This window comes from Dreissena polymorpha, chromosome 9, assembly GCF_020536995.1.
Source record: "Dreissena polymorpha isolate Duluth1 chromosome 9, UMN_Dpol_1.0, whole genome shotgun sequence".
NCBI lineage: Eukaryota > Metazoa > Mollusca > Bivalvia > Myida > Dreissenidae > Dreissena > Dreissena polymorpha.
Window position 1 is genome coordinate 62307613 of NC_068363.1, and position 22981 is coordinate 62330593.

General features: G+C 38.0%; 3 protein-coding genes across 4 annotated transcripts in view; 1 reads left to right on the top strand and 2 right to left on the bottom strand.

The window, feature by feature from the left end:
• The window catches only part of LOC127845226 (uncharacterized), a 112276-nt gene that overhangs the window by 46004 nt on the left and 43291 nt on the right, over window positions 1–22981 (bottom strand). The gene's annotated exons all lie outside the window — the stretch shown is intronic.
• LOC127845229 (heat shock transcription factor hsf-1-like) lies at window positions 4689–8496 on the top strand. The gene is made up of 4 exons (XM_052376037.1): window positions 4689–5351; window positions 5679–5757; window positions 6146–6383; window positions 7953–8496. The coding sequence occupies exons 1-4, from the start codon at window positions 4944–4946 to the stop codon at window positions 8389–8391; spliced, it is 1164 nt and encodes a 387-aa protein (XP_052231997.1). The 5' UTR covers window positions 4689–4943; the 3' UTR covers window positions 8392–8496.
• Window positions 8522–22483, bottom strand: LOC127845232 (HAUS augmin-like complex subunit 4). 2 transcript variants are annotated; one of them, XM_052376041.1, is made up of 10 exons: window positions 22331–22483; window positions 21721–21860; window positions 19685–19816; window positions 17032–17169; window positions 13794–13899; window positions 13127–13266; window positions 11770–11900; window positions 10975–11041; window positions 9890–9958; window positions 8715–8862 (listed from the first exon to the last, which is right to left on the bottom strand). In XM_052376041.1, exons 1-9 carry the CDS (start codon window positions 22380–22382, stop codon window positions 9932–9934), a joined length of 933 nt encoding a protein of 310 aa, XP_052232001.1. In that variant the 5' UTR covers window positions 22383–22483; the 3' UTR covers window positions 8715–8862; window positions 9890–9931. The 2 variants fall into 2 exon arrangements, with proteins under 2 accessions (XP_052232000.1, XP_052232001.1); XM_052376040.1 differs by lacking the exon at window positions 10975–11041 and having other exon boundaries at window positions 8522–8862.

The window sequence follows — 22981 nt, forward strand, 5'->3', positions numbered from 1 at the left end:
TGGACCGACAGACGGACAGTCTGATAACTATATGCCCCCTTTTCTTCGAAAGGGGGTATAAAAATAGTTTCAGACTTGCACATTTTTGTTGCAGTTATGATATTTGTGAGAAAACAGTTATACTTAACATTAACAACCTGAAAATGATAAATCGTTGCAAAGCAAAACAATTGAATAATTTGGAGTTCTGTTGTCGTTTTTTGTGACACTACGAGCTTTGCTTATAGAAACTGAAAGTATAAAATATTGTATGAGCATGGATGGCCGTCTTAGCGTTAGACTTTTACTCCAGAGGTCAGTGGTTCGAGCCCAGATGAGGATTACTTTTTCTTTTAATTTGTTCTTGTTTTTTAATTGAGCTTTTTAGATTTAATGTTTACATTTATAAATATAAAGCATTTAATGACAAACTTCAATACATGCCATAATCTGTTATAAGGTCCCTTAAATACCAAGATGAGTATCAAGGAACCTGAGTGAAACATTTTATTTTATTTCGGATATATACAGGACTGCTTATTGGAAACAAAAAGTTTGCTCGATTCTTGAATGACTTACACAAATGTTTATCAAATCAAGTAGGTTCGTTTATTCTTCGTCTGTTGTCCCATCTCGCCAACAGTCAACCAGCTCCCTCCAGGCTTGTCAGTTCTAGGCAAGTCTCTCTAGCTGCCCCCATTTTGGCCCATCTGCTAAGAATCTGCATCCCGGTCACGGCGCCAGGTGTTACTGTATTTGAAATAAAGTAGGTTGGATGCCATTAAATGTGACTTTAAACACCATAATGACAGACAAAATAACAGGTTTATTTCCCTTCAATTAATAACAAGCAAATTCATTGAATTGATATCCCCAGCTAATTAGCTTCTGGACACAAAAGTGTTATATTTGACACTCAGGTAAAAAAGCATTTTTTTAGGTTCGAAGGGCCATAACTCCGTTATTAACAGATAGTGTACAATGCCATTTGGCATGCATCATCCTCTTATCTATACATATACTCATACCAAGTTTCAATGAAATCCGCCAAAGCACTTCCAAGATATGGCTCCCAACACAAAAGTGCCGGATGGACGGAAAGACGGGCGGACAAGGCCAAAACAATATCCCTCCGCCTATTGCAGGGTGATAATAACATGAATGTAAATTAAAACCAGCACATATATGAATTTACTGCCTATATGGGTGTATTAAATATAATTTAGGGCTGTACAATACTTACTGATATGTGAGCATATATCTACTTTTAGTAAATACAAATAAATGTAACAGTAATACTTACACACTTGTGACTGTGAGTTTATACATGTAACTAAACTTCCTTTTTAATTTTATAACAGTTTTTTTTTATTCCTGCCATAGTATTAAGAAGTCACTTGCTCAATAACACATTTAAGCATGAGCTGTTTTTTTAAATCTGCATACATAAGAAAACATCGAAAAAAAACACAAGAGGAGCATGTATCCGAAAGTAAATACCGTCCGAAATCAGGCAAGTTAAGCATGCGCGAAATTCACCAAAACATCGATTAAATATGGTTTAAACAGAATCATATGTCAAACGTGAATGATAAATTAAACATTATCCAACAAAAGCATGCAGCTTTAACCAAAAAAACAACAAAAATCAGCAATATAGCGATGTTGTTGAATAACTCAGCGAAGGCTAGCAAGAAGAGAATTTTCCAGGGGAAACAACTAAAAAAGTAATGCAAACGGATTTAAATGGCTCATGCACGAACGTTTATAATATAGCAACAACACATGATTTAGCTAAAGAATGCGAAATATTTTTTTAACTATTACTCGAAGATTCCTTAACTAAATAAAATATCAATAATAGTTGAAACTTTGAGTTTGACCTACTTAGCAATCAATGGTCAAAACAACCTTGAAATAGCTTTTTCTTCATGTCAACAATACAATTGTTGAGTTAATGTTGACGTTATACTAATAATGATACTATCCATATTCTCTACCTAGAATATTCATCATATTAAAACATCCAATAAATGTAGTATATTTCTTTTCACGCTAACAATAGACCAATTCACGCGTGACGTCACGCGCACCTGCGTATCTTAATCCGTGCTACTCTGGTAGGCAAAAGAAAGACACGATCAAAGGGGGGATATCGAGCACGATATTTATTGTCACGCTCTACATCTATATTAAATACATTATTTAATATATTTTGACATGTATACGATCATTTTTAGATTTTAGATTTAAACATCCCAAAAGTTGTTGTACTGTACTCAAACAAATAAGAATAAAAACAAACAATAAATAGATCGATTCCATGCACACAGCATATATTAACCTACCACTATGATAATCCATAATCCATCTGTTATTAAGTATGTACCATTGCTGCAACTAAAGAACAGGGTCTGAACTAATAACAATTTGTTTATGTGTTAAGGAATCTTTGAGTATCAGATCAAATTTGTTAAATCGTATAACGTAATTTACCCATTGTTCATCTTATGTACCCCAATATACATTTGATTTATTCATACTCGTGTTTGTTGAAATATGTTTTCTGGCGCGTATCAATATCAACCACATGACTGTGATGTTGACGAGGTACATTGTGCAAGTCAACTAAAAAAAGTCTTCCAAAACATTGAACTAAATTTTACAATTATATCATTCTGTAATCTGACTAGCTGATTACATCAATGCACACATTATAAACTCGGTAGTATTATTGGCAAAATATTTTATTTTTAAATGCAAACAGGCAAACCGGAAAAAAACAACACCATAAATAGATTTTCTTGTGTCCTTTAAATAATATAATTTAACAAAAGGAATTAATCGCGACTTTACAAAATAAATTACATAATTTTATATTGTATATTCGTTGTGCGCTTTTTGTGCTCAATGGGTACACCTACCCTAAAAAAAAAGTAAATATACTTTGTGACATAGTTTCACCTACCTTAAAGCAACATATATGTATTTTATTGTTATATACAAAATATATTATGTTGACGATGGGAGTAAAAAGGAAATTACTAAAAAAAGTATTGTCTGTCTGTCTAGGAAAACTAACACTTTGACACATTAAATTAATTTAATTTAACTGGTTTGATTTGATTGTTTGCATCAATCTTAAAATCGTGTTAGCCTTTGTATTCCGGTGTTTAATTGCCCCCTTTGTTCGGCACAAGCCGATTATCTCGTTTTGATCAGATATTGTCCCTACTTAACTAACAGCAAAGTGTCATAAACTACAGCAGGGACCTATACAAACAATAGGTCCCTGACCACAGGTGGTATATGAAAGTCTGGTCATTAAACACAATTGATGATACCACCATGTCTTCTCTTTCTAGTAGTATTGAGCAGTTATTTGGGGTTGAGTAATATACCGCCAAAGTTCAACTGTTCAATTAGATATGCTACATATCGTAAAAAAATAATAAAATAATTTGTCCAGTATATATTAACAGAAAATGTACGCTTTGAAGATACTAGCCTGTTTGCCGGTAATTTATAACAAAACGTATTTAATAAATGGTAAATGTACATATAATCATTAAACGTATTTAGCGGGTACCGGTTAATGAAAACTACGTCATTCCGTTTGAAGATTGAATGTTACGGCCATGCACAAACGACACCATGAAAACAAGAAATTACGTATGACTACCGGGGTAAATAATATTTACGAAAAATAAAAAACAATGTAGATATATATTATAACATGTGAGATATTTGTCACTCATATACACTTGTAAAGGAATTTCAATATACATGAATTCACAGGTTAATTTGCATCATGTGAAGTTGTGTTTTTCAGTTGTATGTTTCGATTCATCTATAGTGATATTCACCTTAAAAACAAATCATCCAATTTAAAAGAAAATGATCATAACATTTAAATACTGTCATGCACTTCGCTTTTAATAGGGCTTTGTTGTACCGGTATGTCAGATTTTAATGCACCCCTTTTCTTTCACTCATTTTTTTTACCACACTTTCATACTCATACAATCGATAATTATAATTATATAATGGGATGCTTTATTATTTTTTGTAATTTTTGAAGTCCTTCTGCAAGAAATACAACGGCTAATGCATAGCTTTGTTTTGTGAAATTGTCGGTGTTTAGTCTTCAGACCACCTTTACCTTGATGCTAATGACTAACGAGTATATATTTTTTTATAGATAAGAATACATGTATTAATTAAACAATATTGACATTAAAAATGCAATATCTTTAATAGTATTTAGGTGTTATGGTGTTGTTGTTAATGTTTTCGATATATTGACTAAACACGTGCCTATATGACATAGTGTTTATCGTAACTGTACCCAGTGCTTTTGCCTACCAGCGCAGCGCGCATGCGCGAAAATTCGGAATCAAAACAATAACAATGAATTGGTCTATTCAAGATGGCTTACAATCGGTTTTGCTTGGGCATGCGCATTGCAAGCCTATTTGCTTTGGTCCCGCCTTTTTCTCCATATATGGTCATTTGAGCTTGTGGACGGCCGTGGACCATCCACCTACAGCATCTCACCAACGGCCAGCGACGACAAAAATTAAGGTAAACGATGGTACTTAAGACGTCTACGCATAAGACGTTTTATAAAAGCGTAATTATGATGAAGTACCTAATATCGATATACTGTCTGCACGTCAATTTAATCTCTTTATTGCTTCTTGTATCCTTAGCAGGGCAGTGAAAATTATTTCAACCAAGGCGAGTTGAATAGGTCTAATTAGCGTCTGGAGCACATGCCCCTGTATATGACGTCATTTTAATCTGCATCAATGCATGTGTACTGTAGTTGATGTCGTCATACTAACTCATGACGTCACTTTGTTTACACGAGGATCAAACGCGTCTCAGTCAGGAATAATATCTTGTCAATATCTTCTTTAGAACATTTGCTTGCGCCGTTTGTCATCCAATTAGTAATTGTAATGGATGTTTCTATTCCACAATCTCCACCACAGATCGTCGATGGCATAACGTTGAAATTTCCAGCAGTGTTGTGGCGTCTTGTAAACAGTTGTAACACAGGTGCAATTGGATGGGAAAGCGATGGGACGTGTGTAAGAATTGATCAAGAAAAGTTTGAAGAAAACTACCTCAATACGCAAACGTTTTTCAAGACCAAAAATTTTCAGAGCTTTATTCGACAACTAAACATCTATGGTTTCAGGAAGTTGCCATCTCACTATCATAGATCACAGGATGAGGCAGTGTTCGTTTATAGACACGAGTGTTTTAGCAGAGGCCATCCTGAGCGTCTGTCAGGGGTTGTAAGAAATACAGCAGTTAGGCGTACTCAACGGGAAAAATCCATCAGGGACCTTGAAGCAAAACATGTAAGGAGTTATGGAAGTAACAGTAATGTTTAACTTTTGTAAAGTTGTTGTTTGAGCTTAAAGTTTAACTGCGAACATAAAATTCACAGACCTGTAATAGTTTAACCCTTTATACTGTTTTTAACTGGGTTAGGCCTATTATACAACTATGAATGCAAAAAATGTATTCACACAATAATTTCCTGCCTGCTGGTAAGGTTAGATTTTGTTGTCTTAAGTGTTGACATTTGATCGAACTCATGATTTGAAGCCACCAGGGCAGTTTTCATCCTGAAAAAAAAATCCATTTAAAGATTGTCATTGTGTAATGAAGATTTCATTTTTCAGGGCAAGATCCTCTTTGATGACAATGATTCTCATGACAAAAGTCCTGTCAAAACTAAAATATGCTGCTTGAAAAAAGAAGGTACAAATGGGAATTGGACTATGATGTTCGAGAAACATTTATATTCCTGAAAATTTTATAATTACGAAACATACTGCAGTGATTTTGTTTCCCCATTAGAGAAAAGTACAGGTACAATACAACATTGGGGAAAAAATTACGCGAAAAAACAAAATACCCCAGTGAGAGGCCACACATTCCTTAATCTAGGCCTTTTAGCTTTATTTTAGTCTTAATATATAGCCAATTGATGTCTTAACTCATGGCAAATAATATCATTAATTGCTAAAGGCACAACTAAATTGTGTACGTTATGAAATGTCTCCACATCAGCAAGTACATTGTACTTGGACAGATGTATGCATTAACCATTTGAAACATAAATGAAATTAGCACTATTCTTTGCTAGTTGACGAAAGCCATCCATTGTTGAAGAGCAACCAAGCATCAAATGGCCTCCCCACTGGGACCCTAGCAGGGACTCAGAAAAGGGCAAAGTCCTCAAAGGTGACCACTGTCTACTTCAACTCTCGGGGCCCAACAAGCGACATTCAGACCATGAGCCCGAGCAAACTCCACCACCAGGTGGCTGATATACTCTCAGCCTTGAACCAGAGTGATGATGAAGACGGTCCCCCTTTCAAAAGGTAACTATTCTGTAAGTTACTTTCTTTCTTGATGTTTGTTGTTGTTGTTATATTTCACATGTTGGTTTTAAGAAAATATAACGCAAATTGTGTTCACTAGTCTTAATTTTTTGTACAAAAAGTAACATATGAGCCATGCTGTGCCAAAACCGGTACTTAATGTGTGTGCAGTCTGCATAGGCTAATCTGGGACGACACTATGCACATGCATTAAGCCCCATTTTCCCACAGCTAGGATAATATAATAGTGTTTTTTTTTTCTCCAAAATTTATTAACAAAAGGGAGTATTAAGATGTTCAATTATGAGGAGCTCGTAAGATGCATGTACAAAAGACAAATATTTATAATTTTTCTACACAACTATTAGTTCACTTATATACCATATTCTAAAATAGAAGAGACATTTCAAATTTGAATTTAACATACATTCCATTTTTAATTGAATTCAATTCTATGAAAATTATGTCTGAATTTGATTGTGCGATGCTCATATTAGCAGACTTATTTAAAGCATTTTTTGTATGCCCCCAGATCGAAAGATCGTGGGTATATTGTTTTTGGCCTGTCTGTCATTGTATGTGTCCGTGTGTCCCAAAACTTTAACCTTCTACATAACTTTTGCAATATTAAACGTAGCAACTTGATATTTGGCATGCATGTGTATCTCATGGAGCTGCACATTTTGAGTGGTGAAAGGTCAAGGTCATCCTTCAAGGTCAAAGGTCAATTTGTTTTTTCCCAAAACTTTAACCTTCTTCATAACTTTTGCAATATTGAAAGTAGCAACTTGATATTTGGCATGCATGTGTATCTCATAGAGCTGCACATTTTGAGTGGTGAAAGGTCAAGGTCATTCTTCAAGGTCCGGGCTGGCTCAGTCGAGGCACTGGACTATTCATCAGAGGATTGTTGGTTTGATTCCAAGCCTGACATTACTTGTGTGGGTCATGAAATTATTGTCACTGAAATTTGCCCCCTACCTCTGATTAGGAAGGCAGTTACTTGACATGTATGTGCACTAATTCCTGTGGACTAGCCTAAATTTGATTTTTGCTAAGAAGAGACTAACGAAAAATGTCATAAAAGCGGAAAGTGTTGTCCCTAATTAGCTTGTGCAGATTGTACAGGCTAATCTGGGACACTTACGCACATGCTGTATGCCCAGTTTCCTCAGAACACAACTCAGCTTATCCAGGAAGTTTGAGGAGGTTTATGGACCACAGTGTTATGACTGCAATACAAAAGTCATGTACTGTTGAATATGGCATCAAATCAAAATAACCCTTTCCTGCCTTGAAGCAAAGTGAAAATGGCTTTATGCAACTAGCATAAAATCCGAACAGCCTGCCAGTAAATCGCAGTTTGTTCAGGTTTATGCTTTGTTCTATTAATCAGTATCTTGGGTTTGAAAATGAAGCCTTTCAAACTTGAATCTGGTAAGAAAGGTTTTTAACTAGATTTTCTACGGGAATACAAACATGTCAAAATGCATATCTGAGCGGGAAACAGTTCAACAAATAAAAACAAGTACATTATGAACGCATGATCTATCGCATCTGTTGTTTCAGGTCATGCACAATCCGTACCGTTCATAGACCTGCAGATCTGGAGAAAAAAGGTGCTACCCTGGCATGTCTGGATAAACTTTCCCAGGACAGCAACCTCCCTACGTCTTGCAATCATCTCATGTTTGGATGTCCCCTGGATGAAAATGATGATCTTGATGACAACGATTTGAGTCTGGACTTTGATCCCAGTTTGTACGGCACAAATCATGATTACATGTCCATTTTGAATAGTTTAAACACAGATTTGGGTTCCAAGTGTCTGGATGATGGCTTGTGTCATACTGTGATGTGTAGCCGGGACATTGACGTTCTCAATGGGCAGATGATGTCCAATAATGCTATAGATTCTGTGACCAGTTTTTTGGATGATCAGATCTTAACACCGGCATATTTTGATCCAGAAACAGGGTTGGTAACCCTGCTGTTACCTGAATTCTGAATTTTTTATTTTCAACACCATTGGGCATGTTTTTTTAAAGTTGTTATTTTGTAGCATTCCTATTTGATTTTTCTGACAGTGTTGGAAAATAAAATAAAAAATCTATATTGTGTATTTTATACCCAAAGAATAAAATTAATATGTTTATTATGTTAAAAATACGCATATTCTTTTAAAACGTGAAACATAAAATAATAAACTACATGGAAGTGGATACAATGGCCGTGTGAAACGCGTTCATTCAGTCACCAATGAATTGTCTCAAACTGTCATCCAGTTACAGAATGCTTCCCCTGCGATTTATCAAACTCTGCAAGTGCCCACTGTTTGTTCTCAAGTTCTGACATCAACTGTCCATACTCTGCCACAATTTTCTCAAAGCCCCCGCCCACTGCCTGATAAGCCTTCAGCGCTTGCTCTCTATGCAACTTCTCCTTCTCAGCTTCCTTGTGGGCTTCCTCCAGATGAGACCTGCAGGTTAAAAGCAAGTTTGTTCATATTTGAGGGTTGATCTGCAAAAAGGGATTTAATGCATGAGCATAAATAGTAATCTAAGATTAGCCTGTGCAGTCTGCACATGTAAATCAGGGGCGACACTTTTCGCTTTTATTGTATTTTGCGTTTGAAGGAAGACTCTTCTTGACAATAATCAAGTTTAGGCAGAAAGAGTCTCTAGTCTGATACACCTGTGTGGACTGCATCTGGGATGACACTTTAGGCACATGCATTTAACCACGTTTAATCAGAGCGCAATTCATTCACAAAACTTTCATTTCATAGACATGATGTGATCAGAAAAACAAGTGTCATGAATTCATGTCCACTTATAAATGATTTTCAAATATATGTCACTCCACTATATTGATCCCTTTTGTATGCTAAATGTCTTACCTGACATTCCTGGGAGCTAAGTGTCTTTCCTGACATTCCTGAGCGCTTAATGTCTTACCTGACATTTCTGAGTGCTTAATGTTTTACCTAACATTCCTGAGACCAAAATGTCTTACCTGACATTACTAAGACCTAAATGTCTTACCCGACATTCCTGGGAGCTAAATGTCTTACCTGACATTCCTGAGACCTAAATGTCTTACCTGACAATCCTGAGACCTAAATGTCTTACCTGACATTCCTGAGACCTAAATGTCTTACCTGACATTCCTGAGACCTAAATGTCTTACCTACATTCCTGAGACCTAAATGTCTTACCTGACATTCCTGAGACCTAAATGTCTTACCTACATTCCTGAGACCTAAATGTCTTACCTGACATTCCTGGGAGCTAAATGTCTTACCTGACATTCCTGAGATCAAAATGTCTTACCTGACATTCCTGGGATCAAAATGTTTTACCTGACATTCCTGACAGCTAAATGTCTTACCTGACATTCCTGAGCGCTTACTGTCTTACCTGACATTCCTGAGATCAAAATGTCTTACCGGACATTCCTGACAGCTAAATGTCTTATCTGACATTTCTTAGAGCTACATGTCTTACCTGACATTCCTGAGCGCTTGGACAGTCTCCAAGGTAAAGGTTTCAGTAAGAATTTGTAACTCGACCATCCTGAAAACATTTATAAAGGTAAATAATTTTACATGTTTTGTTATGAACTTCATTTAACAACAATAATCATAATACCGGGTAGATGTTTTTAATAAAACATGTATGCCTCTGACAAGCAGCAACAATATGTGTAGATATGTGCAATCTTTTCATAATACAAGGCTTTGTGAACTTGACATTTGACCTTGAAATAAACACATATTTCCTTTCTTGTAAGTAAACTGCACACCACTTTAGATGATCATAGGTCTCTTAAGATATTGTGTGGGAATAAACGTAGTGATACAAGCCCCTATGACCATGATCTTTGATCTAAAAAAACAATAGGGGTATTCCTTTTTTTCCTAAGTAACAAACATACAAATATAGACAATTGTGGATCAAAGTGTTCTCTAGAAACAAATTAAATGACACAAGCCTCTGTGACCTTGCCCCGATGCTTTCAAAATTAAAAAGGTGTCTTCCCTTCTTTCAAAGTTGCCATCATACCAAATGGGATGATCTTCGGTAAAAGTGTTCTTAAGATATCATGCAACAACGAATTTTATGTTGCAACTCTGTACTATTGACCTTTGACATGTTGAGCCCAAAATCTCTTGGCGTATTAATTTCTTTCTTTTTAAGTAACCATCATACCAATTTGCATGATTTTTTATCAAAGTTTTATCCAGATATCATGTGGAAAACAATTGTCTCTTAGGGCTCACCTACTGACGGACAAGAGCAAAGCAATATCCCTCAACTAGTTTGAAGGGAAGCAAAATAATTGTAGAGCTTTGTCACAAATGTGACTCATATTTCCAGCACGGTTTTTCAGCTACTTTCAAGGGGAGATAATTCAGGAAAGTTTGAATTTAATACTCAAAGAAATGTGGAGGCTGTCAGCTCCACTGACTTGGAATATATTATGCAGGAAAAACGACAAACTGACGAAAAAATTGACTTAAATACACACCCTCCTTACAGAAGTGTTATAAGTATTAACTTAGCAGAAACAATCACATATACAGTCTCACCTGCACATCCGACCACTTGCATTTAGCGACCCACCCCGCTAAACGACGGTTATTGATTCCTCCCAAGCTACAATCAATTAAAAATGGCTTTACTTAACGACCACCTTAAATCCGCGACCAACGACCATTGTTTGTCTTACAAATTAACACTCATTACGACAGTAAGCGACCAAATCAAGCAATGGTGACACTCAACTAACAATGCAGGTGCTAATCCTCTACTTGGCATCCACGCTTACCGGGATCGGGAGCAAACTGTGAAAACTCGGCTGACATTAATTATATTTTTACTTAAAGTTTGCAAATAATTGTTTTGATTCCAATGACAATTTTTACTCAAAGGTAAGTTTGTAACGGACAGCAGTATAAAAAGGGAGGTAGATAATTTTTCAAGCACTTGCAAAAGTACACAAATCAGAGCAATATGTCTTCTACTAAACGAAAGTGTCTTACATTGGAAGAGCGGATGAAAGCACTAAAATGCTTGAATCCGGGAGGAGCTGTAGAGCTGTAGCGACCGAGATGGGTGTTGGCAAGACACAAATACAGTCGGTGTTGAAAAGAAAACGAGAAATTATTGAAGAATATGAAGGGGACGGTAATCTACAAACCAAGCGTCCGCGGAAAGCAACAGAATATGATGATCTGAATGACCTTGTTCACAAGTGGTTCCTGGATGCACTGTCTAATCTGAGAGAACACTTTCCCCCTAGACTGGATGTTTGTTTATGAGTGACTTCTTTAAAACGAAAAATTTCATAAAAGCGGCACACATGCATAAAGCCCCGTTCATACCTGATTTTTAAGCTCATTGCATCACACTTTGCGTACAGCCACTCAGCAGTGATGGTGTCTTGTTCAACCTGTCTCTCCAGCTTGAAGCGTGATATCAAGGTATCCAGTAGTTGAAGTGAGTCTAACAGCGTCTTCAAAAAGAAACAATAGTTCAAAGAATGATTAAATAAGGTTAGAAAAAAACTCATTTTTTAACGGTTACTTGTATGTATAAACGTGAAAGAGGGTTTGACTCTTAAAGGCAGAGAAATCCACTTCAAAGAAAGTTTGGCTTTTTTATTTTCACTGAAATATATTGTAAGCAAAACTACATTTATAAGTTTCTTGGTTACAGGGTAAATAAAGTTGCTACAAGTGAAAGAATCATGTTTGGAGGGCAAATAAATGTGCTACAAGTGAAAGTATATTTTCTGAGGGCAAATAAATGTGCTACAAGTCAAAGAACATTTTTTCTGAGGGCAAATAAATGTGTTACAATTGAAAGTATCATGTTGGGGAAAATAAATGTGCTACAGGTGAAAGTGTCATGGTTTGAGGGCCAATATATGTGCTACAAGTGAAAGTATCATGTTGGAGGTCAAATACATGAGATACAAGTAAAAGTATCATGTAGGAGGGATAATAAATGAGCTACAAGTAAAAGTGCCATGGTTTGAGGGCCAATATATGTGCTACAACTTAAAGTATCATGTTGGAGGGCAAGTAAATGTGCTACAAGTAAAAGTTTTATGGTTGGAGGGCAAATATATGTGATACAAGAAAAAGTGTCATGTATGAGGGCAAATGAATGTGCTAAAGTGAAAATATCATGGGCGCAGATCAATTTAATGCACTACAAGTAAAAGTATCACTGTTGCAGGGCAAATAAATGTGCTACAAATAAAAATATCGTGGGTGAATGAAAAATGAATGTGCTACAGGTGAAAATATAATGGTTGCATATAAATTAAATGCCCTACTAGTAAAAGTATCACTGTTGGGAGGCAAATAAATGTGCTAAAAGTGAAAATATCATGGCTGAATGGCAAAAATAAATGTGCTCATAAACTATATATTCCTTTTGCATTACAACTTTCTATAATAAATTCTATATCCATTCATCACCAAGCTTAATTCTATAACTGCAGATATCCCTCTTTAGGCTTTGATGGACATTAATATACCATATGAGGCTCACTCTGTTAAAAAGGGGGGTTTAATGTGCTTAACATGTTGTCCCAGATTAGCCTGTGCAGTCTCATAAAAACGAAGTGTCTTCCCTGATTAGCCTGTGCAGAATGCACAGGCTTATTTGGGATGACACTGTATGCACATGCATTAAACCCCCTTTTCTCATAGCGTGTTTCATGTATATTACCTGATAGTAGGTTTCAAAGAGTTTATCCTTCTTCACATAATCTTCTTTTAGTTTCTGTTTGTTCTCTGCCAACTGCAGAGTTTCACCTTCAACAATGGCAGGCAGTTGTGATGATTTGGCAAACATCAACTTTGAACTCTCTAAAAAACATTTTAGTTATTTTTTATATGTTAAACAACACAATAAAGGTACGGCCTGTCGTGAAGAAAGGGCAAAAAAGTTTGTTTGTTCAAATAAAGGACAACTGAATCCTATTCAAAACCGTAATGGACAAAAGCGTGATCACAAATTAGTAAAGTACTTATGTCACTACATCTCAACATCTCATATGAAAGACAAGTTAGTAGGTAATAAGAGTCATGTCACGTAAAATTGTGTCTTATACCATATGCAGCCAGCGTAGCTCTAGGCCAGCTGTGCATCAACATAGACAAGTCAGGAGCTACCTTGTCTGCTACAAAGTCATGCTAGGTTTCATGGTCTAAACAACAGACAGGGTAGATTTTGGTCTGTAGCTACACTGGCCGAACATGGCATAAGACCCATTTGGGCATGATGCAGCTCAATTGTAGTGTTGGATTGAACAAGCTCCTTGTGAATTGTGATGGCAGTGTCTTTATCACTTAACAAAGGATAATTTGTATGAAAGATTTGTAATCATATATACCTTGAGACGTGTTTTGCGGGTCATGAGCCATCACAAGGTTTTCACACCTGCGCCGCAGCCGTTCCTCCATTACAGGTATGAGAGCTTGTTGAAGAGAGGACAGATGCTGAAAGCAGTGTATGTACTGGGGCTAACATCCTCACACATTCAGGTATGAGAGCTTGTTGAAGAGAGGACAGATGCTGAAAGCAGTGTATGTACTGGGGCTAACATCCTCACACATACAGGTATGAGAGCTTGTTGAAGAGAGGACAGATGCTGAAAGCAGTGTATGTACTGGGGCTAACATCCTCACACATTCAGGTATGAGAGCTTGTTGAAGAGAGGACAGATGCTGAAAGCAGTGTATGTACTGGGGCTAACATCCTCACACATTCAGGTATGAGAGCTTGTTGAAGAGAGGACAGATGCTGAAAGCAGTGTATGTACTGGGGCTAACATCCTCACACATTCAGGTATGAGAGCTTGTTGAAGAGAGGACAGATGCTGAAAGCAGTGTATGTACTGGGGCTAACATCCTCACACATTCAGGTATGAGAGCTTGTTGAAGAGAGGACAGATGCTGAAAGCAGTGTATGTACTGGGGCTAACATCCTCACACATTCAGGTATGAGAGCTTGTTGAAGAGAGGACAGATGCTGAAAGCAGTGTATGTACTGGGGCTAACATCCTCACACATTCAGGTATGAGAGCTTGTTGAAGAGAGGACAGATGCTGAAAGCAGTGTATGTACTGGGGCTAACATCCTCACACATTCAGGTATGAGAGCTTGTTGAAGAGAGGACAGATGCTGAAAGCAGTGTATGTACTGGGGCTAACATCCTCACACATTCAGGTATGAGAGCTTGTTGAAGAGAGGACAGATGCTGAAAGCAGTGTATGTACTGGGGCTAACATCCTCACACATTCAGGTATGAGAGCTTGTTGAAGAGAGGACAGATGCTGAAAGCAGTGTATGTACTGGGGCTAACATCCTCACACATTCAGGTATGAGAGCTTGTTGAAGAGAGGACAGATGCTGAAAGCAGTGTATGTACTGGGGCTAACATCCTCACACATTCAGGTATGAGAGCTTGTCGAAGAGAGGACAGATGCTGAAAGCAGTGTATGTACTGGGGCTACCATCCTCACACATACAGGTATGAGAGCTTGTTGAAGAGAGGACAGATGCTGAAAGCAGTGTATGTACTGGGGCTAACATCCTCACACATTCAGGTATGAGAGCTTGTTGAAGAGAGGACAGATGCTGAAAGCAGTGTATGTACTGGGGCTAACATCCTCACACATTCAGGTATGAGAGCTTGTTGAAGAGAGGACAGATGCTGAAAGCAGTGTATGTACTGGGGCTAACATCCTCACACATTCAGGTATGAGAGCTTGTTGAAGAGAGGACAGATGCTGAAAGCAGTGTATGTACTGGGGCTAACATCCTCACACATTCAGGTATGAGAGCTTGTTGAAGAGAGGACAGATGCTGAAAGCAGTGTATGTACTGGGGCTAACATCCTCACACATTCAGGTATGAGAGCTTGTTGAAGAGAGGACAGATGCTGAAAGCAGTGTATGTACTGGGGCTAACATCCTCACACATACAGGTATGAGAGCTTGTTGAAGAGAGGACAGATGCTGAAAGCAGTGTATGTACTGGGGCTAACATCCTCACACATTCAGGTATGAGAGCTTGTTGAAGAGAGGACAGATGCTGAAAGCAGTGTATGTACTGGGGCTAACATCCTCACACATTCAGGTATGAGAGCTTGTTGAAGAGAGGACAGATGCTGAAAGCAGTGTATGTACTGGGGCTAACATCCTCACACATTCAGGTATGAGAGCTTGTTGAAGAGAGGACAGATGCTGAAAGCAGTGTATGTACTGGGGCTAACATCCTCACACATTCAGGTATGAGAGCTTGTTGAAGAGAGGACAGATGCTGAAAGCAGTGTATGTACTGGGGCTAACATTCTCACACATACAGGTATGAGAGCTTGTTGAAGAGAGGACAGATGCTGAAAGCAGTGTATGTACTGGGGCTAACATCTTCACACATTCAGGTATGAGAGCTTGTTGAAGAGAGGACAGATGTTGAAAGCAGTGTATGTACTGGGGCTAACATCCTCACACATTCAGGTATGAGAGCTTGTTGAAGAGAGGACAGATGCTGAAAGCAGTGTATGTACTGGGGCTAACATCCTCACACATTCAGGTATGAGAGCTTGTTGAAGAGAGGACAGATGCTGAAAGCAGTGTATGTACTGGGGCTAACATCCTCACACATTCAGGTATGAGAGCTTGTTGAAGAGAGGACAGATGCTGAAAGCAGTGTATGTACTGGGGCTAACATCCTCACACATTCAGGTATGAGAGCTTGTTGAAGAGAGGACAGATGCTGAAAACAGTGTATGTACTGGGGCTAACATCCTCACACATACAGGTATGAGAGCTTGTTAAAGAGAGGACAGATGCTGAAAGCAGTGTATGTACTGGGGCTAACATCCTCACACATTCAGGTATGAGAGCTTGTTGAAGAGAGGACAGATGCTGAAAGCAGTGTATGGACTGGGGCTAACATCCTCACACATTCAGGTATGAGAGCTTGTTGAAGAGAGGACAGATGCTGAAAGCAGTGTATGTACTGGGGCTAACATCCTCACACATTCAGGTATGAGAGCTTGTTGAAGAGAGGACAGATGCTGAAAGCAGTGTATGTACTGGGGCTAACATCCTCACACATTCAGGTATGAGAGCTTGTTGAAGAGAGGACAGATGCTGAAAGCAGTGTATGTACTGGGGCTAACATCCTCACACATTCAGGTATGAGAGCTTGTTGAAGAGAGGACAGATGCTGAAAGCAGTGTATGTACTGGGGCTAACATCCTCACATGTATGATCATAACTAAAGGGAATAGTGTCTGCTTTACATTGCTATAGAATAATAATATGATAAATTGTTTCAAGATCAACCACCAGTATGTGCAAAGAAGGCTGAAAGCTCCTCATAAAATAGCTCTACTTTGTGTTGAAATACTATTAAAACCTATATTAAAGGAATACAATACAATTTAAAGCCCTATAAAAAAGAATAAAATACTATATTTTATTATAGTAACCCAAATAAAAGGAATAACAAACTTTTTAAAACTCCAAAAAGTAATACTACTTTAACCCACATTAAAGGAATAACATACTATTTCAACCCATATAAAAGGAAAAATATACTATTAAAACACTGCAATTCTACCTGCTTGTAAGGATTCTGTCTGTCCAGCTCCTCCCTGGTGAGACCGAGGGTGGTGAGTTTGGAGCTCGGGTCTGGACTGAAGTCCAGGTAGTCACCGATCTCAGCCTGTGTGAGGCACTGCTGCAGGACCTTGTGGAACTGAAGATAAACTTAGGTAGTTGTGAATCAGGGACTAAATGCATGCAGTCTGCACAGGCTAATCAGGGACAACACTTTCCGCCTACAATGAATTTTTGGTAAGTATAGACTTATTCTAAACAAAAAGTATAATTTAAGCAGAAAGTGTCGTCCCTAATTAGCCTTTCCTGACTGCACATGTTAATCTGGGACAACAATTTACGCACATTAATCAAGCCTCATTTTCCCAGAGTGAGGCTCATTTTGTTTGTTTGTTTGGAGCTCGAGTCGGAACTGAAGTTCAGGTAATTGCCAATCTTTAGAGGCTGGTCAGGCACGACACCTTCAGCTTTTATGAAACTTTTCTTTCAAAAAAAATCTCTTTTATACAAAGTCCAGGCAGAAAGTCTGGTCGATCCTGATAGCCTGTGTTGACTGCACAGGCTTATCTGGAACAACTTTTCTCGCACTTTCATTAAGAACCATTTTTGCCGAGCACTGCTCAAACATAAATAAGAGCGATAAATAAAAATATTGGTATAGTGTTTAATACAATTATTCGTATAGTTTTTAATTTATATTTTGGTAAAGTGTTGAATAGAAATATTGGTATAGTGTTAAATACAAAAATAACTAGTGTTTTATCATACAACAACACTGATATCGACCCGATACAAAGGTGCCCGATATAATATTTTATACAATGTAGGTTTTTATGTATTTCTCTATGAATACTATATCTCATCATCATGGCATCACCAGATGATCTCTGAAACTACACAAAGATTTGGAATGCAATCATTGTATTATCACAAGAGGTTAATCACAAAAGTGACACCCATCCCAGACCACTTTGTCAACTTTGCTTAAGGGCAAATGTGTGGATCACTGTGAAAAAATTACCACAGTTTAAGGCTGATGAAATAAAAGAAATTTCAATTTAATTACATAAAAAAATGTGTAAGCAGTTTGCTCTATAACATGTTATGATGGCAAACTAACAACCAAAGGTAAGCTGCTGGTCTCTGTAAACCTAACTTGAATGTCTCTAGAGCTGTATAGCTCACCTGCTGATATCTAGAGCTGTAGAGCTCACCTGCTAGTCTCTACAGCTGTAGAGCTCACCTGCTGGTATCTAGAGCTGTAGAGCTCACCTGCTAGTCTCTATATCTGTAGAGCTCACCTGCTGGTATCTAGAGCTGTAGAGCTCACCTGCTAGTCTCTACAGCTGTAGAGCTCATCTGCTTGTCTTGACAGCTGTCGAGCTTACCTGCTTGTCTCTATGGCTGCAGAGCTCGCCTGCTAGTCTCTATAGCTGTAGAGCTCACTTGCTTGTCTCTAGGGCTGTAGAGCTCACCTGCTAGTCTCTAGAGCTGTAAAGCTCACTTTCTTGTGTCTACAGCTGTAGAGCTCACCTGCTTGTCTTTAGAGCTGAAGAGCTCACCTGCTAGTCTCTAGAGCTGTATAGCTCACCTGCTTATCTCTAGAGCTGTAAAGCTCACCTTCTTGTCTCAAGAGCTGTTAATCTCACCTGATAGTTTCTATAGCTGTTCAATTCACCTGCTGGTCTCTAGACCTGTAAACCTCACCTTCTGGTCTCTAGAGCTGTAAAGCTCATCTGCTGGTCTTTAGAGCTGTATACCTCACCTGCTAGTCTATAGAGCTGTAAAGCTCACCTGCTGGTCTTTAGAGCTGTAAACCACACCTGCTAGTATCTAGAGCTGTTGAAATCACCTGCCGGTCTTTAGAGCTGTAAACCTCACCTGCTAGTATCTAGAGCTGTTGAAATCACCTTCTGGTCTCTTGAGCTGTAAACCTAACATGCTAATCTCTAGAGCTATTGAAATCAACTTCTGGTCTCTAGAACTGTTCAACTCACCTGCTATTCTCTAGAGCTGTTGGAATCACCTTCTTGTCTTTAGAGCTGTAAACCTCACCTGCTAGTCCCTTTAGCTGTAAACGTCACCTGCTAGTCTCAAGAGCTGTAAACCTCACCTGCTTATCTCTAGAGCTGTAAAGCTCATCTTTTTGTCTCTACAGGCGGAACTATAAAGCTCACCTTCTGGTCTCTAGAGCTGTAAAGCTCACCTGCTAGTCTCTAGAGCTGTAAAGCTCACCGTCTGGTCCCTAGAGATGTTGAACTCACCTACTGGTCTCTAGAGCTGTAAATCTCACCTGCTAGTCTCTTTAGCTGTACACATCACCTGCTAGTCTCTAGAGCTGTAAAGCTCACCTTCTGGTCCCTAGAGCTGTAAACCTCACCTGGTAGTATATAGAGCTGTTAACCTCACCTGGTAGTCTCTAGAGCTGTTAAGCTCATCTTCTGGTCCCTAGAGCTGTTGAACTCACCTGGTAGTATATAGAGCTGTAAACCTCACTGTAAAAGCTCACCTTCTGGTCCCTAGAGCTGTTAACTTCACCTGGTAGCATATCGAGCTGTTAACCTCACCTGCTAGTCTCTAGAGCTGTAAAGCTCACCTTCTGGTCTCTAGTGCTGTAAAGCTCACCTTCTGGTCTCTAGAGCTGTAAAGCTAACCTGCTGGTCTCTAGAGCTGAGTGACACTTCCTGACTTCTGATCTCATAGTCCAGTAGCAGCTCCTGCAGCTCCAGATAGAGGATGTGCTGCAGCAGCCAGGAGTGCTTCTCATGCCTCAACAGCTCTTCAGCCTACAATTTATATGCAAAATACATAAGAAACTATATGAACTGCCCCATGTGAAATTGGATCTTATACCTTGTGGGGCCAGCGTAGCTACAGTCTAGCCTTTGCATCATCAGTCTGGTCAGGAGCTACCCTGTCAACTAAAAAGTCTTGTAGGGTTTCATCGTTCGTGGACAGGGTTACCGGTAGCTCCTAATTAGATGCCATTGTACATTGTTGACTAATCCTAGTCAGGTATATATATATATGCGTAGGAATAAAAGCAGGAGTGATAATGAGTTCAAGATTGAAATTTGAACTGCAAGGCCTCTAGTGATTCCTGGGTTTAAATCATGATTAATTGCTGTCCTTGTTAAGTGTAATGTATGTCGACCACGTGTCTGCATGTTTATCTCTATGCGCATGCCCACTGACCGCTACCCGGCACTATAGCCACATGTTATCTGCCAGTTGTAAAATAAACGTCTTAGAAAGAGCACACTTAGTTTAATTTAGTTTAAACCTATTTATTTTAGCTCGATTGCATCAAAAGCCTAAGGCTTATATAAATGCTCTCGAGTCCGTTTCCTGGGCCTAGAACCAGTACTTTGTGGGAGATCTAAAGAACGCTCCTACGGTGGGGATCGAACCCGTGACCTCCCGGTCGCTAGGCGGACACCATATCCATTACACCACGGCGACCTTTAAACAGCACGCTTGTGTTCTTGACTTGATTGTCTATAATTGCCTTATCACATTTGTGATACTACTAAGACTTTGTACTTTTGTACAACATACAGTTATTGAAATTGAGATTTAAATCTACAAGCAAGTCGGGCTAGAACTATGGGAATTTGAACAAGCACGAGTCAGATTTTACTGGCCCAAACATTTTTGTTAAAAATGCAGATAAACATAACATAAAACATCAAAAGAAGCATTCTGATTCATTTATTCAATCTTTAGAACACAATACAAATCTCTTATTAATTTCATCCTAATCCAAGTTAGCTTCCTCGTCATCTGAGCCAGCCTCTTTCGGATCCTGAAATAAGAAGAAATTCATTTCACACACGGATTTCAATCAAATCACAATTATAAATATATACATCAAGTTTAGGTAAAAAATTAGCAGAAAGCTACCCCATATATCCATGTGAAAGAGAGGGCAAACCTGAACCACCTGAAAATATATAAGCAATTTAAAAAAAAAAGCCAGGTTATTCTACAAAAAGCCAGTTGACAAATGCGTCAATCACAGTTACCTCAGATTCGCATTCCTCAACGACGTACTTGAATGACAACTGTTCGGCCATTACTCTCTGTGTCCCGAACGCAACGCAAAACATTTATTTTATATAATAGTAATCCGGGAATCACAAAACCATGCCCTTCATGCGCAGTAATCCAATTATCGGCCGATTGCCCAGCACGTGTGCGCAGTGTGTTAAAACATAAGCGGCTGTTGATTTAAGCGGCTCAAAACTTTGTTTACAAATATTGAAAATGAAAGTGAAACTCGTTTTCTGTTTAATGAATTGTACAAGCACGTCGGGCTTGTAATATTGGATTTCCTACAAGCCCGAAAGAAAAAATACTAGTTTTTTGCTGTCGGACTAGTGCGAATTTCGACGACTGAACATACAAAAGTACCATTAGTTATAATAAAATAACATAACATAACATTAAGATCTTGAGAACTCATGCCAAGCTGGGCTTAAACCCGAGACCTCCTTGTCGCAAGGCAGACACCATTATAGCATTGTGACCTCTCTAAAGAGGATATCATCACTTTTTTATTCAGTTTTGTGAGTGATACATGAAAAAAAGAGCGGCTTTTTATAATTTAAAATTAACAGTCAATGATGGTACCTTGAGGTTTGAAATTAGATCAAATTCGTTGGTTTCTGTAGTTTAAATCAATAAATACCTGTTTTAAATCTCTGTGTGTTTGCAATGTCAAACATTCAGGGTTGAGATGGCTTCCTAAACATGACATCAGGGCACAGAAATCAGGATACTTGTCCACATCAGCAGCTTTTAAACTCAGAAATGGAAACTGGGAACTCACTGTAATATCAAGCACTAAACTAATATTCTTTATATCAATACGATATAGGTTTTAATAAACTTGGATTCAGGCGAAAAATGACTTCGAAACCTTTGAAACACAAAGTCCCAATTGAAATATGACATTTTGGCAAATAATATGACAGTTCAGATAGTTAGGAAACATACCTACCTTACCTTTCGTCTACCTTTTGTCTTCTAGGGACTTTCAATAGCTCTTACAGCTAGTTGACAAACATTGATAAGTTTACAGACTTTCTTTTCCACAACAAATCCCGTATAAAGATTTAAATACATATAGTGCATATATATATTGTGTACGGAAAGAATATTGCAAAAAAATACCATTATCATAAGTGTTATGTTGATGTAAAGTAAACCGTTGTCCGAATTGGGATGCATCCGAAATCCAGATACCAAAGATCGTCTGAAGCAGACAAAAAATCAAGATAATTATACTCATCCATTACATTTTTCATGATTAATTGTTGAACGTTGACCTTTTCTTGTAGAAGTATCCATTACCTAAGTATTAAACTGAACAAATAATTTAGCATACACCGATGTTTACAAATTTCCCGCAGAACGATAAACAGGTCAAAACGTTCCACACTGACCACAGTCACAACGGTCCATTTTATTGAGGCCCCTGTACCCTAGAACTTTGTGTCGTACGAATATTAAATTTTATATTATAATACATTTAAAACGCTTTCGTCATTGGAAGTTAAAATTTAAAAAATGTTCACTATTATTTAAGCACAGGAGTTTGAAATTTTATCAATATAGCTAATCTAATGGCTAAAAAAATAATATAGCCCTATATAGAATAAAGACTTTATACTATATAGGGGTATATATTTATTTTTTTAGCCATTAGATTAGCTATATTGATAAAATTTCAAACTCCTGTGATTTAAGTATTGATTGTTTTTTACGGATACGAGTACATAAATTGTGTCTGGATTTCTGATGATGATTATTATATTTTTAAAACAATATCATTTTTTAGCTCACCTGAGCACAACATGCTCATGGTGAGTTTTAGTAAACGCCTTTTGTCTGTCGAGCATCTTCAACAATTGCCTTGTTAACACTCTAGAGGCCACATTTAGTTCCCA

Excerpts from the sequence above, each read along its gene's own strand:
- LOC127845229 (XM_052376037.1), top strand. The coding sequence starts at position 4,944 with ATGGATGTTTCTATTCCACAATCTCCACCACAGATCGTCGATGGCATA. Across the intron at positions 5,352-5,678 it reads GGGACCTTGAAGCAAAACAT|GGCAAGATCCTCTTTGATGA; the intron begins GTAAGGAGTTAT and ends TTCATTTTTCAG. Across the intron at positions 6,384-7,952 it reads GACGGTCCCCCTTTCAAAAG|GTCATGCACAATCCGTACCG; the intron begins GTAACTATTCTG and ends CTGTTGTTTCAG.
- LOC127845232 (XM_052376040.1), bottom strand. The coding sequence starts at position 22,382 with ATGGATACTTCTACAAGAAAAGGTCAACGTTCAACAATTAATCATGAA. Across the intron at positions 13,900-17,031 it reads GACAGAATCCTTACAAGCAG|CATCTGTCCTCTCTTCAACA; the intron begins GTAGAATTGCAG and ends CACTGCTTTCAG. Across the intron at positions 9,959-11,769 it reads GCAATGAGCTTAAAAATCAG|GATGGTCGAGTTACAAATTC; the intron begins GTATGAACGGGG and ends AAATGTTTTCAG.